General features: G+C 35.6%; 1 protein-coding gene across 1 annotated transcript; it reads left to right on the top strand.

Moving 5' to 3' along the window:
* Positions 1-680: 680 nt before the first annotated feature.
* Positions 681-10,343, top strand: LOC129283612 (cholinesterase 1-like). Its single transcript, XM_064096619.1, has 10 exons — positions 681-1,065; positions 2,025-2,201; positions 2,590-2,749; positions 3,441-3,518; positions 3,852-3,970; positions 5,684-5,854; positions 6,285-6,724; positions 7,077-7,271; positions 8,710-8,891; positions 9,108-10,343. Exons 1-10 carry the CDS (start codon positions 892-894, stop codon positions 9,224-9,226), a joined length of 1,815 nt encoding a protein of 604 aa, XP_063952689.1. The 5' UTR covers positions 681-891; the 3' UTR covers positions 9,227-10,343.
* Positions 10,344-12,391: the final 2,048 nt, after the last annotated feature.

Raw genomic sequence — 12,391 nt, 5'->3', positions numbered from 1 at the left:
AAAAAGTTCAAACAACTTGTTGTTAGAGAGACAGGCTTAATGTCCCATTTTTTTTACTGTGTACGACATATTTTGGGCATAAATTTAAAGGGTCGTGTGGTCTAGTGGTTAGAGCATTGGACTCATAATTGCAAGGTTGTGAGTTCGAATCCCAACTCTGCCATTGTCTCCACTTTGATAAAAAGGCCCAAGAGTGATATCTGTCGTCTATTACGTCAGCCACTATGACTGATTAACCTAGACGTAAAATGTTTCCAAGGTAATTGGTTATATACCAGCTTGGCGTTTACCAGCAAAAAATGCTGTCCTATCGAGTTCCTACGGGAGTTACCACAAACAGAAACAGAAACAGAAAGAAGAACGTGATTTCGCTTGTCATGTTCGAGAGTTATGCGCCGTTCTCTTTGAAAATATATTGTTTCAATTTGTCTAGATCCATGACATTCTACTATACCAATTATGATTATTGTCTTCTCTAGATGCCAAGCAGACTATTTCAATCTAGACTCTTTCTTTCTCTATCTGTCTCTCCGTTTCTGTCTCTGTCTCTGTCTCTCTCTCTATATATATACACATATATTTTAGGAAGTAGATCATTCGCGGAATGTGTTCTTTCATCGTCATATACATACATACATACATACATATATATATATATATATATATATACACATACATATATATATATATATATGTATTCATATATAACGATGAAAGAACAAGAGGCTGCAGGACGTAGCAAACTTTCGACCTTTCATCTACATGTATAGTGACATTTCACCTACATAACATGTGGATCTATATATATAGAAGTAAACAGGGAACAACTCAAGTCGCTTCATTCTGTGAAACAAAACAATCTGATCAAGACACAACTGCATTTCGTCAAAAATGGCATCCTTGCGAATCATTCAAAGTGTGTTCTTCATGGTCATCATGGTACTTCGCAGAGGATTAGCTGATGATCCCATGGTAACGGTACAACAAGGAACCTTAGTTGGAAAAACGGTGACTTTCGATGAAAACAAATTCATCAATGTATCAAAACAAATCGATTTGTTTCTGGTAAGCATACATGGATTTCTGTGGCCATGTGATTCATAGTCATTGATATAAAAATAATGTTAAAATATTTGTTTCACTTGGAAAAAAGTAAGAAAAATTAACTTGAAACGAGCTTTACTTCGTTGTTGCTGGTTAGTTTGAGCTTTCATTAAGAAAAGTATATACATACAGCAAACAAATATATGCTTCAAACGTGGTGGGAAGGTAAATCGCATTCCCATTTTCAAGGTCTCGGTTTTTAAAGCATTTGTGAAAAGACATTTTGTGGGACTTCAGCAAGGAACTAGTGGACATAAATGATTTATTTGAAAACAAACAGAATAAGAAAGAATTTAGAAACAGATGGGTGATTTTTTATCAAATATAATTTATTTCAATAAATAGTTTTGCAGATTTGATTTTCTATATATAAAAAATAAATGCTTATGAAGCACAATACAGAATGCTATACCTTCACACAAATGTGAAATGTTTGCTTGTGATCTATGTCAGTCGTTATATGTTGATTCAAACTTTGTTACCTATAACTATACCATGCAACTATCATTTTATGTCCACTCCTGGGTCCCGTTTCATAAAGACATGCTATGATAACAAATGCAAGATTTATATAATGAATTAACAATCAGCCAATCAGTTTGAAGGATTTCAGTATCTTATAACTGTTATTGTAAATTTGTTATTGAAACTAGTTTTATGAAACGGACTCCTGGAAAGGGAAGGATGAGAACCTGTTTTATACTTGGCCTAAAATGTCAAGTGCTACATTCATGTTAATATAAAGGTTTCTCTTCTATTTTAGTCAGGTCTTCTGACAAGGGGGGGAGGGTAAGAAGTGGGTTTTTCAGATGTTTGTTTTTATCCAGGAATTCTAGTTAATCGATATTGCAAAGCATACATCGGAACAAGACGATGGAAAACTGGAAAACAACTTCCCTTTCTCTATTTTCTTTCCACAGGGGGTTCCATTTGCTGAACCACCCCGTCGTTTTGAACCTCCTCGTCGGAAAGAAAATTGGTCAGATGTATGGAACGCCACTTCTTTTAAATCATCGTGTTTTCAGAATCCACATCCAATTAACACACCACCAAGTGAGGACTGCCTATATCTAAATGTCTACGCTCCACATCCGACGGTAAAAGACAAATCGTAAAATCTCCTGGTTGCCATTTTGGCATTTTAATTTAATTGGCATTTTAATTTAATGGTCGTAGCAATGTATAAATGCGTGACAGAGTCTAACTGATCCATAATTAAAGATATTAGAATTTGGGGAAGAACGGGTGCCGCAATAAAGTCACCGATTTATTTATTTTATTACTTAATTGATTATCTATTTTTATTGATTTCGTTATCTTTTTTATTTTTATATATTTTCAAAAATAATAATGTATTAATGTATATATTTTTTAATGTATTTTCTTTTCCAGGAGGGGAGGGGCTTTTTCATCGACACAATATTCAATAGCCCTTTGCTTACATTTCATTTGAAATTTAGTTGATTTTTTTATTGCCACCAACAGCCTTCCAACGCTGCGGTGATGGTGTGGATACATGGAGGATCGTTTAATGATGGCTCAGCGATGTCATATGATTACTATGGGGTACCATTGGTGGCAGTCGGTGACGTCATTGTAGTTTCAATAAACTACAGGGTGAATATCTTTTCGAGATTATCAACAGGTAAAATGCTGGGTTTTTGTTCACTTTACTTTGAACCACTATTCCGTCATCTTAAGTTTCCGTATTACCTTGTTATATGTCTAGATTTTATACGAAAGATGGGGTTTGGATTGATTCTATAGCATAACAATTTTTGGGTTTCTACTGATACTATGGGGCATTTGGTAAAAAGTTCCTCGGTTTTCTTTGTTGTATTTTTGAAATAGATAATACCGTCAATATCGATGCATTTTGGGAATCGGTTATGGCATGATGTTGATAATTCTTTGAACACATGAATAATGTGAAACAAACAAACGCACAACTCCTTCCAGACATGTTAAGTCACCGTGGTGACTATTGATTCCTATGAAATGATTTTATTATAATAACGCATTGTATGCAAACTGACCAGAATGATGATCGTTATTTTAATATATCGGTCATTTTAGTATTTATATCTTTTTCACACTAATTAATTCAGAACTAAAAGATTTTTTTTTCCTGTGACATTGTTTCCTCTTTCGCTTTCATTTTCTTCCACTGACACATCCCCCCCCCCCCCTCTGATGTATGTAGTTTTATTTTACACCTGTCACTGAATCATATCTTTCACTGACATGTTTTAATGTACCACCAAATAATCGAACATATAGATTTAACGAAACCCTGAGTGAAAATTAAAAAAAATCTGTGTGGCATATCATTATAGGAGACGAGGCTGCAAAGGGTAATTTCGGATTGTTGGACCAGGTTGCTGCTTTACAATGGGTACATGACAACATCCAAGGTAAGTTTTACAATGCAAATATGATAGTGCCATTGGGAGGTAAATATTTGTTGTGGGTTTCTTTGTGCTTGATCTTCGCAACAAGGTAGTTTGCAGGCCACAAAAAGGCATTGGATTGTCGACACACGCTAAAATGATCTAGAAGTTTTGACTACTACTTATTAACATGTACATCTGATAGTTTTGTACAGTGCTTGAATTCATAAACGTTGGTTATTTATCCAACTCATGACTGCGGAGAAAACAAAATAAAGAACTATTATTTAACAAACAAAAACAACTGTATAATTAATTTACATAATGAGTGCATATTTTCACTTGTCCACTGTCTAGCTTTTGGGGGTGATGAAAACAAGGTGACAATTTTCGGAGAGAGTGCTGGTGCAGCTAGTGTTAATTTTCATATGCTTTCACCACTGAGCAGAGGTCTCTTTCATCAAGCTATCATGCAGGTATGACGCTATGACATAATACCTTGTTATTTGACTTTCATCTTCTTCAAATTTATCGCAAAGCATAAATGAATAAAACCTTCTTTACATAGCCGGTGCTTGTTCTAACATATAGGTGGTCACTATACAAAGTGATGCTCATTTGTGCACATTTAATGGATCAGTTAGCGACATTAGGAACCAAATTTGAACCTTTCTTAAAGTCAAGTATTATCAACCTTAAAAGGTGAAATGTTGCTCGCTTTAGGGTAAACAAAATATTTGTGTGTAAGTTAGCCTATGGGTTAACCGTTACAAAAGTAATTGTGAAACACAGAGTGACACAATCAACAGGACAGGTAAAATAAATATATACGAAAATCATTAACTTGACCGATATTGATACCTGCAGAAAAGGCCAATATAGACATGCTAGAATCGCACTATACTTGTATCATTTATCTTCATTCCTGTACGTATGTATTTGCTTTAAATACCGGTTATATTTACAGAGTGTGCCATGAACTCCGGACAAGATTGTAGACTTTGGCGTTCTATCATCATAATTTATTTTATTTGCAAATAAAGTTTTAAGTAGGGTTATCAGTCAAGTAGCCTTTCCCATACTTCTATAGCATAGATCATCGGAAAGGGGAGGGGGATGCTGTATCACCCTAAATAGTAAATGCGATCAATCGTCAAACAAATGTTCTAGGATTAAGGTCCCCAGGTCTTGCTCCAAGTCTGTAATGTAAAACAAACTCAATAACATGGTCAAAAGAATGGAATGTTATTACCTTTCTGTTACATCGGCTGCTATCCGGGGTCTGGGACTGATATTTAACTCCAACATCCAAAACACGTGACCAGGGATCGAACCTCCCGGATCTCGGCGAAATCGCTATTTGGGGTAGCGAGAATTTCTCGCTACCCCAAATAGCGATTTCGCCGAGATCCGGGAAAATCCCTGTAACGTGCATTGCATTATGGGATAGCTTTTTCGGTATTACAACTTCCTGTTCGGAAGTCCAATGCACTGTTTTGCCATTCAGATCAACAGTGCCGTCATGCACAACAACACAACGTCGCTTTCGCTCGGAAAGTTCGTGATCACAACCCTCTCTTTCACGATACAGTTTAACAGTTTTACAGCCTTTTCTGCTACAGTCACTAATTCTGCCCGACGCTTTCCATTGCACGGTATTCATCTGTCAGTTAAGATTTGTTTAAGTTCCGAAACTGATTTTTATCCATTAAGTGGTCGACGAAAAATTGAACGAAATGAATGCTGTATATATTTAGTGTCTAGTTGAATACGATCGTGATGTCAGGCCGGTCGCTAATTGCAAAATTTTAAGATATTCATTATTTGTTTGATTTTTTTATAACCAAATAAAAACATGAATAAAAATTATTTTAACGTGAAATATATTTTTTATTTTTATTTATAATTCAAATGGAATCAGAACTGACCAAATGTAATAAAAAGTATTATACTCTGTACATATTACGCTGATTGGCATCGATTTCAGCGTGGTGGAAAACTCAGTATCGCGAACCTCGCGCGAGCATGACTCTAAACCGGAAGTGGTGATGACGACCCGACGGAGTGAAAATTATCTCGTCTCGCGCATTATGAGATTTTTGTTCCTATTTGGGGTAGCGAGACAGGCGCATGTCACCATGGTCATAGCACTGCAAAGTTAACGTCGATATTTCATTTACTTCTCATAGAGTGGTACTGCTCTGGCACCATGGGCCTTTGAGCAACACCCTGAAAATGATCGTCAAAAGGCTGAGAAACTTGGTGTTGAGATGGGATGTGAAGACGTCGCTGATTCCACTCATTTAGTTGAATGCCTGAGAAATCAAGACGCCAATGAATTGATGACTACAGCTATCAGGGTAAACCATAATAATGTGCAACACCAAAACTTTGTTGACAGTCAGAAGAGTAATGAATCTTAAAAAAAAATAATGCTGAAATTTTGTTAACAGATAGACTATTGATTTAGAATTTTTTTATTGCTTTAGTATTGTATCTAGCATGACCATCAATTAATTATGTTTATTCTTATATTTATATTATCAATATATTATACAAACATAGCACAAAATGAGTTTCTATTCAGTTACATTTAAACACAATTATGACAATGACCACATAATGCATTTATCGAGGCTGATGACATGGATGATGAGGCATATCTTTTCTAAAGAGCTCTTTATTCAGCATATAATTTTCTTGAACTTCATTTCTGTGAGTTAAAAAAAAATCACATAGGGTCTCATGATCTAAATTGAATGATAACGCTCACTTTTCTGTTCTGTATAGGTTTATGGCAGCTATCAGGTCACGTTAGACGGAGTATTTATGAAAGATACACCGTCTAACCTATATAGGAGAGGGGAATTCGCTCATATACCTATCCTAGCAGGATTTAATAAAGACGAAGGAACTTTCGTCGTCGTATTCACTCCTCCATCTTTCCATGGAACCCCCAATCCCCCTCCATTACCTCGGGTACTATTCGACGGTCTGGTGAAAGACAGTGTTTCCGTTTACGGTGATGATGAACTTTTGGAAGAAGCTGTTTTCCAACAGTATGTCGACTGGACGACGTATGATCAGGACAGTGTGAATTATTTCACTCCAATTGTTGATGTTATAAGCGACAGTTTCTTTGGATGTCCAACGGATGCCGTCGTGAGGTACCATGCTGAGGACGGAGATGAGGTCTTCAAGTATTTTCTGACGCATGCCCCATCAGCTACGTAAGATTTCAACACCTTCTTGCTTACATTTTAACTATAACAGAAGGAAAATACCGAATTCTAGTTTCAAACTATTAATCATATTGAGACCTGACTGTTTTGGGCTGTGAATGTAATAATGATGATGATAATGATGAATTCCTCCTAATTATAAGTTTTTGTTGCTTCTTCAGTACTCTTCAAAATTGTCATCCTTCATCATTATGATATGAAAAGATCCAGAATATTTATTCACTCATTTTATTTCATCCTATACGATATGTAGTTAAACAAAATGCATTATGGATATTTCCATTTAAAAATAGGATAGTGATACATATGATGTTATGTCTCTCTTGATTTTATATTCCAGGAGCTTTTTCCAAATAGGAGACACGATCCCATTTACACCTTGGTTGGGAGCGACCCACGGCGAAGATTTGATGTTCGTCTTCGGGATGCCATTCATTGAACAACTTGCAGACATCCATGGTCACAACATGACTGACTCCGAGAAAGCTATGTCAGTCCAGGTCATGAGATATTGGACGAACTTCGCTAAATTTGGGTAAAGCTTGCCTCTCAGTTATTAACCCTCTTTCCGATCCGATATATATAAATATGATTCAATTAGATATATATATATATATATATATTGATACTACACATCGATTCCTTCCAATGTTTTTTTGTGAGCATTTTTTTAATAGAGGTTCCAATACAAAAATTCAGGGATATTGAACATATTATAAATCGAAAGTACGACCAAACGAGCCTTCTACTTGGCTTCTAATCGCAATGACGTCACACTTGATTTTGTAGGAACCCAGACCTGCGAATTGAAAGTGACTTGGATTTTTATTCCTAATGGAATTGGGATGGAATAAAGTTCATGTTCTTGATGATATACAGTAATGTTATACATGTAATGGATTTGATCCAGATTAGCATGACTCGCAGTGGGTCGTACGCATTGGGAAAGAATAGGAATAAAGCCTCGTTTTAATAGACGGTGCCCTGGCAGAGGGCGGGTAGAAACAGGGGGATGAAATTCAGATTTGTTTTTGTGATGTGATTTGTTTTTTCATATCCAGTAAATACGGACTTTAATCATTTTTTTTTTATCATAAACATACGGTTGAAAAGCAATAGTCTCCAGCAAGTGTTATTACACTGCAAATATACCGGTGTTCTTTTGATACCAGCTCGGTATTTATATAGGAAAACAATGGAGAGATGTTAAAACAGCACCACTTCGGCTTTAGGCTAACACCAGATAAGCATTTAAACAACACTTGTCAGTGTTAAAACAATATCGGTTTAATTCTTAACTGATGTTGTTTTCAACACTTCTCCTCATATTTCCCGATATAGATAGTGGGCTGGTGTTAAATCAACACCGGTGTTTTTACAGTGTAGCCCCGAAAATCATAAGATATCTACATAAATCTAGGTTATCATAAAGACAGTGCGCATAATTGAACAGATCGTTATTTGAGTTGTGTTGTGTTGAGATAAAAAATTTCAACTTTATGTTATTTTAACCAACACAGATGAACTTTTATGATTGAGATCTTTATTTGATTTATTTTGATAGCATAGCCTTGGTTGGAATCATCTATTCACATACACTGCAGAAACACCGGTGTTAATTTAACATCAGCCTGGAAAACACCAGAGAAGTGAGGGAGAAGTGTTGAAACAACACCAGTTTAGAAATTGGTTTCACACTAATTGGTGTTGCTAAAATGCCAAATTCGTGTTAGCCTAATGCCAAACCGGTGTCGTTTCAACACTTCCCTGGTGTTTTCCGATATAGATACCAGGCTGGTGTTAAATCAACACCGGCGTTTTTGCAGTATACATTTTTTTAAAGAACCCCCAAAATGTTAAAATGTTCATGGTCCGCTGTTCTTGAACGTTGTCGTGTTTTTTTAACCTAGTAATAACTAATTATATGCACTTTAGTTTTATCGAAAATGTAATATTCTATTTGTCTTTTTCAGAAATCCAAATTCACTAAATAAAGCTTCTGACTCAGAAGGGAACTTCGATAGTTGGCCACAATACACGATACCGGAACTGCGTCATAAAGAACTTTCCCCGATATTCAAAGATGGTAGAGCCGTGAAAGCTAGACAATGCCAGATGTGGAATGAATATTTATATGATCTTGCAGCAATTACAGGTATTGCTTGAAGCTTAAAATTCTTAGTCTATTTTATACTCTTTTTGCTAAGACAATATAAATCATCAAGATTATATACCATTTTCAGCTCTTTGTTCAGTTTAATCATTTTTATTGATTTCCGATCTTCTTCCATTTTCAAAGTAATGATACCATGCTTGTCTCCACAACCCGTCTCGCTTTTACAAATAATTACCATTGTATTTCAACTTACAGGTAGTATTGATGATTATGAGAAGGAATGGCGGGAGGGTTACACTAGCTGGACGAACTACATGGAACTGTGGAGCGACGAATTCGAAGCGTATCAGAAGAACACGTCATGCAATAAATGAGGATTTATTCTTGTTTATGCATTTATTCCAACCAAAAAGATGTAATGACCCTCTGAAAAAAATGACAATGGCTCAACAAATAAGACTTGTAGATGTCACTAATTTATTAGACTTGAATCGTGACCATATAATGACTATAACAATGGTAAAAAAAGATTATCCTTTATGAACAATAAAGTTATTAAATTCAATTCAATCCCGATACCAATGACAGTAATAATAATGGCGGTGAAGGTAGATATGGTTAAGGAGATGATGGTTAAGAGGCTGAGAATGTATCAACATGAATATTTTATTGATGATATTGACAGAGGAAAAGAAAAAGAACACGGTGAATAGATTGGAAAAAGATGGAATCATGAGAGTGAAAATGAATAAATACAATAACACTGTTATCGTCTTGAAAGAGATTTGTTGAAGTATAATATAACTGAATTCAGCTTAAAGTTACTCCTTGTAGGCCATAGAGTTATAATATGATTACGACGTACAGTATTATACAAATTGTTTACATTATACAACTTCTAAAATAAGGATCGAGTAAAATATGGCATCGAACAAGAAGAAAACAAAACCAGTCCACGTCAAGCCAAATCTCACAGGAATGTCGATAGACAATTTAAATAAAAGATAGGAATATGATGATGGACGAGAAGGAGTGAAATTAAAATATTGAGAGGAAGAAGAAGGAGGAGAACAATAAGAAAAAGAAGAAAAAAAGAAGAAGGAGGGGGAGAAGGAGAAGGAGAAAGAAGACGAAGAAGGAGGAGTAGAAGAAGAAAAAGAGAAAGGAGAAGAAGAAGGAGGAGGAGGAGAAGAAGAAGTTAGATAGGCAGAGGCATATCCGCCATTAATATATTGGTTCCCAGGGGCCCGTAACACAAAGCTTAGCAATGATCGTTGAACATTTTTCTACGATTGATTACATTGACTACAATGTACAATCAATAGTGAAAATCAAGCATACGATTAATCGCTTACCTTCGTGTTACGGGACCCAGGTTGGTCTAATCGAAAGGATGACACCTATTTATGAAAAAATTGAATAAATTGGATTATCTGTATCCTGAAAAATAACTTTCTGAATAAAATCTTATGATTTTTCTTCAACGTTGAATTTTTTTTTTTCGCGAATTTTTTTCTCACATTTTTGTATGTTTGAATTTATATCTGTAAGCCTTATCTTTGTATAAAGTTAGTTCGGCCATGTAATTTACAGGGAATCAATATCCCCTAACATTCAATACAAAGAAAAAAGACATAGCTGATGAAGGCTGAGAAACACACTTTTCTAGTGGTATCCAAATACCAAAGGTCCTTGGAAAGACTTTACCCATGGCAGTGGAGCATAAACATAGACATAATACTGGAAGTCCTAAAATTGAAATATTGAAAGTTTTGCTTAATTCTACAGGTTACATTCGCAATTCCGAAGGTTCGTTATTCCGACTGTTAGAATATTCCTAAGGTTCGTTATTCCGAAAGTTCATTAATCCGAAAACAAAATGAGATTCGTCACTCCGAAGGTTCGTTTGTCCGAAAATGCAATAAGATTTGTTATTCCGAAAGTTGGTTAGCCCGAAAATGAAATAAGGTTCAATTTTCCGAAAATGAAATTGATTTATTTTGGTAGCAAAAACGGTGTTATGATGAAAAAATAACAGGATATTATGCAATAATGGTTTCAACGGTGGATGATATTATGTGTATATTGTGGTCAAAGCATGTATTGCATCAAGAATTGGCGCGTGGATCAAGCATCTTGATTTTTATTTTCTCTGAGCAATTGCTGCCAGAGCAAATGGATTACGAATGTTGGGGAATGTGTGTTGGTCACATGTGAATTATCTCTAGATAATGTGATATTTTTTTCAGAGGAAGGGTGTCATTTTTACCAGGTTTTGCTAGTTGATAAAAGAAAAATCCCCGTAAGAAAAAATGTCCTTTTTTCAAAATGGAAAATTCCTTTTTTCCAAAATGAAATGTGTTTTTTTCGAAATTGAATACCCTTTTTGAAGTACAATATAATACATTTCATGTTTGAAATCACAATTTTTTTTCGCGCTCGCCTCAGTTAATATGTAGTATGTATTCACCCTGTTTCTGGTTATAAAAATGCTTATAAAAAATGTCCAGGTTTCAGGTTGGAATATCGTAAATTTTAAGCTCGCGCTTCATTCGTGCTCGCATTATTCGATGGGTTAAATATGTATCCCATTAATGAGTCACTAAATGTCGTCCTTACCAGGTTCCATTTCTGGTCAGTATATTAAAAATTTCAGCTCGCGTTAATTCTTTAGTAAATACCCATCTTTTTCATGATAACAAGAACTGCTTGGAATATTTTATTTTCATTTCTTCTTGAAATGTCCAAAAGTTTTAGCTTGCGATTAGCGCTCGCAACATCTCGCGAGGATGCCCTTTTAACAGTAGGGCCTAATTAGCCCCATAATTGACCAAAAGCGAGTTGAACTTCAGATTTGAAACTTTTTCCAAACCGCGTAAAAATGCCTAAATATATATCCTATAATAATCATAAATCACTTTAAAAGACTTTGCTTAACTATTTTACTTGAAAACACACAACTACTTCATGTAAATGACAATTTCATGGTGGAAATATCACCAAAATGCCCAATTTGACATAAAAGTACCCTTCTTTGGCTTTGCCTCCAAACGAAAATACGTTCCGCCCCCTGCCTTCCCATTCTCAGAGCCATTGAACAGCAACGGTGTTTCTATCCCTCCCCTCCCGCACCACGCTTGCCCTTCCGTTTTCCCCGGCATCGCCTCAGATTATTTTATTTTTCGGATTAACGAACCGTTCGGAATAACGAACCCTATTTTTTCGGATTAGCGAATCTTCGGAATAACGAACCTTATTTCGTTTTAGGACTAACGAACCTTCGGAATAACGAACCATATTTTTTTCGGATCAACGAACCTTCGGAACAACGACCTTATTTCGTTTTCGGACTAACGAACCTTCCGTAATAATGAACCTTATTTCGTTTTCGGACTAATGAACCCTATTTTGTTTTCGGATTAACGTACCTTCGGATTAACGCCAGAAATGTTCGGATTAATGAACCCTTTTTCGTTTTCGGATTAGCGAACATCGAGGTATAGGAAATTTACGAGTTTCGGAATTACGAACCTTCGGAA

Source organism: Lytechinus pictus, chromosome 3 (assembly GCF_037042905.1).
Source record: "Lytechinus pictus isolate F3 Inbred chromosome 3, Lp3.0, whole genome shotgun sequence".
NCBI lineage: Eukaryota > Metazoa > Echinodermata > Echinoidea > Temnopleuroida > Toxopneustidae > Lytechinus > Lytechinus pictus.
This window is presented reverse-complemented; position numbering and strand designations above follow the sequence as displayed.

Bases quoted from the DNA above. Each gene is read 5' to 3' on its own strand.
- LOC129283612 (XM_064096619.1), top strand. From the start codon at position 892: ATGGCATCCTTGCGAATCATTCAAAGTGTGTTCTTCATGGTCATCATG. The intron at 2,750-3,440 runs GTAAAATGCTGG...ATATCATTATAG, and splicing joins CTTTTCGAGATTATCAACAG to GAGACGAGGCTGCAAAGGGT. The intron at 7,272-8,709 runs GTAAAGCTTGCC...TGTCTTTTTCAG, and splicing joins ACGAACTTCGCTAAATTTGG to AAATCCAAATTCACTAAATA.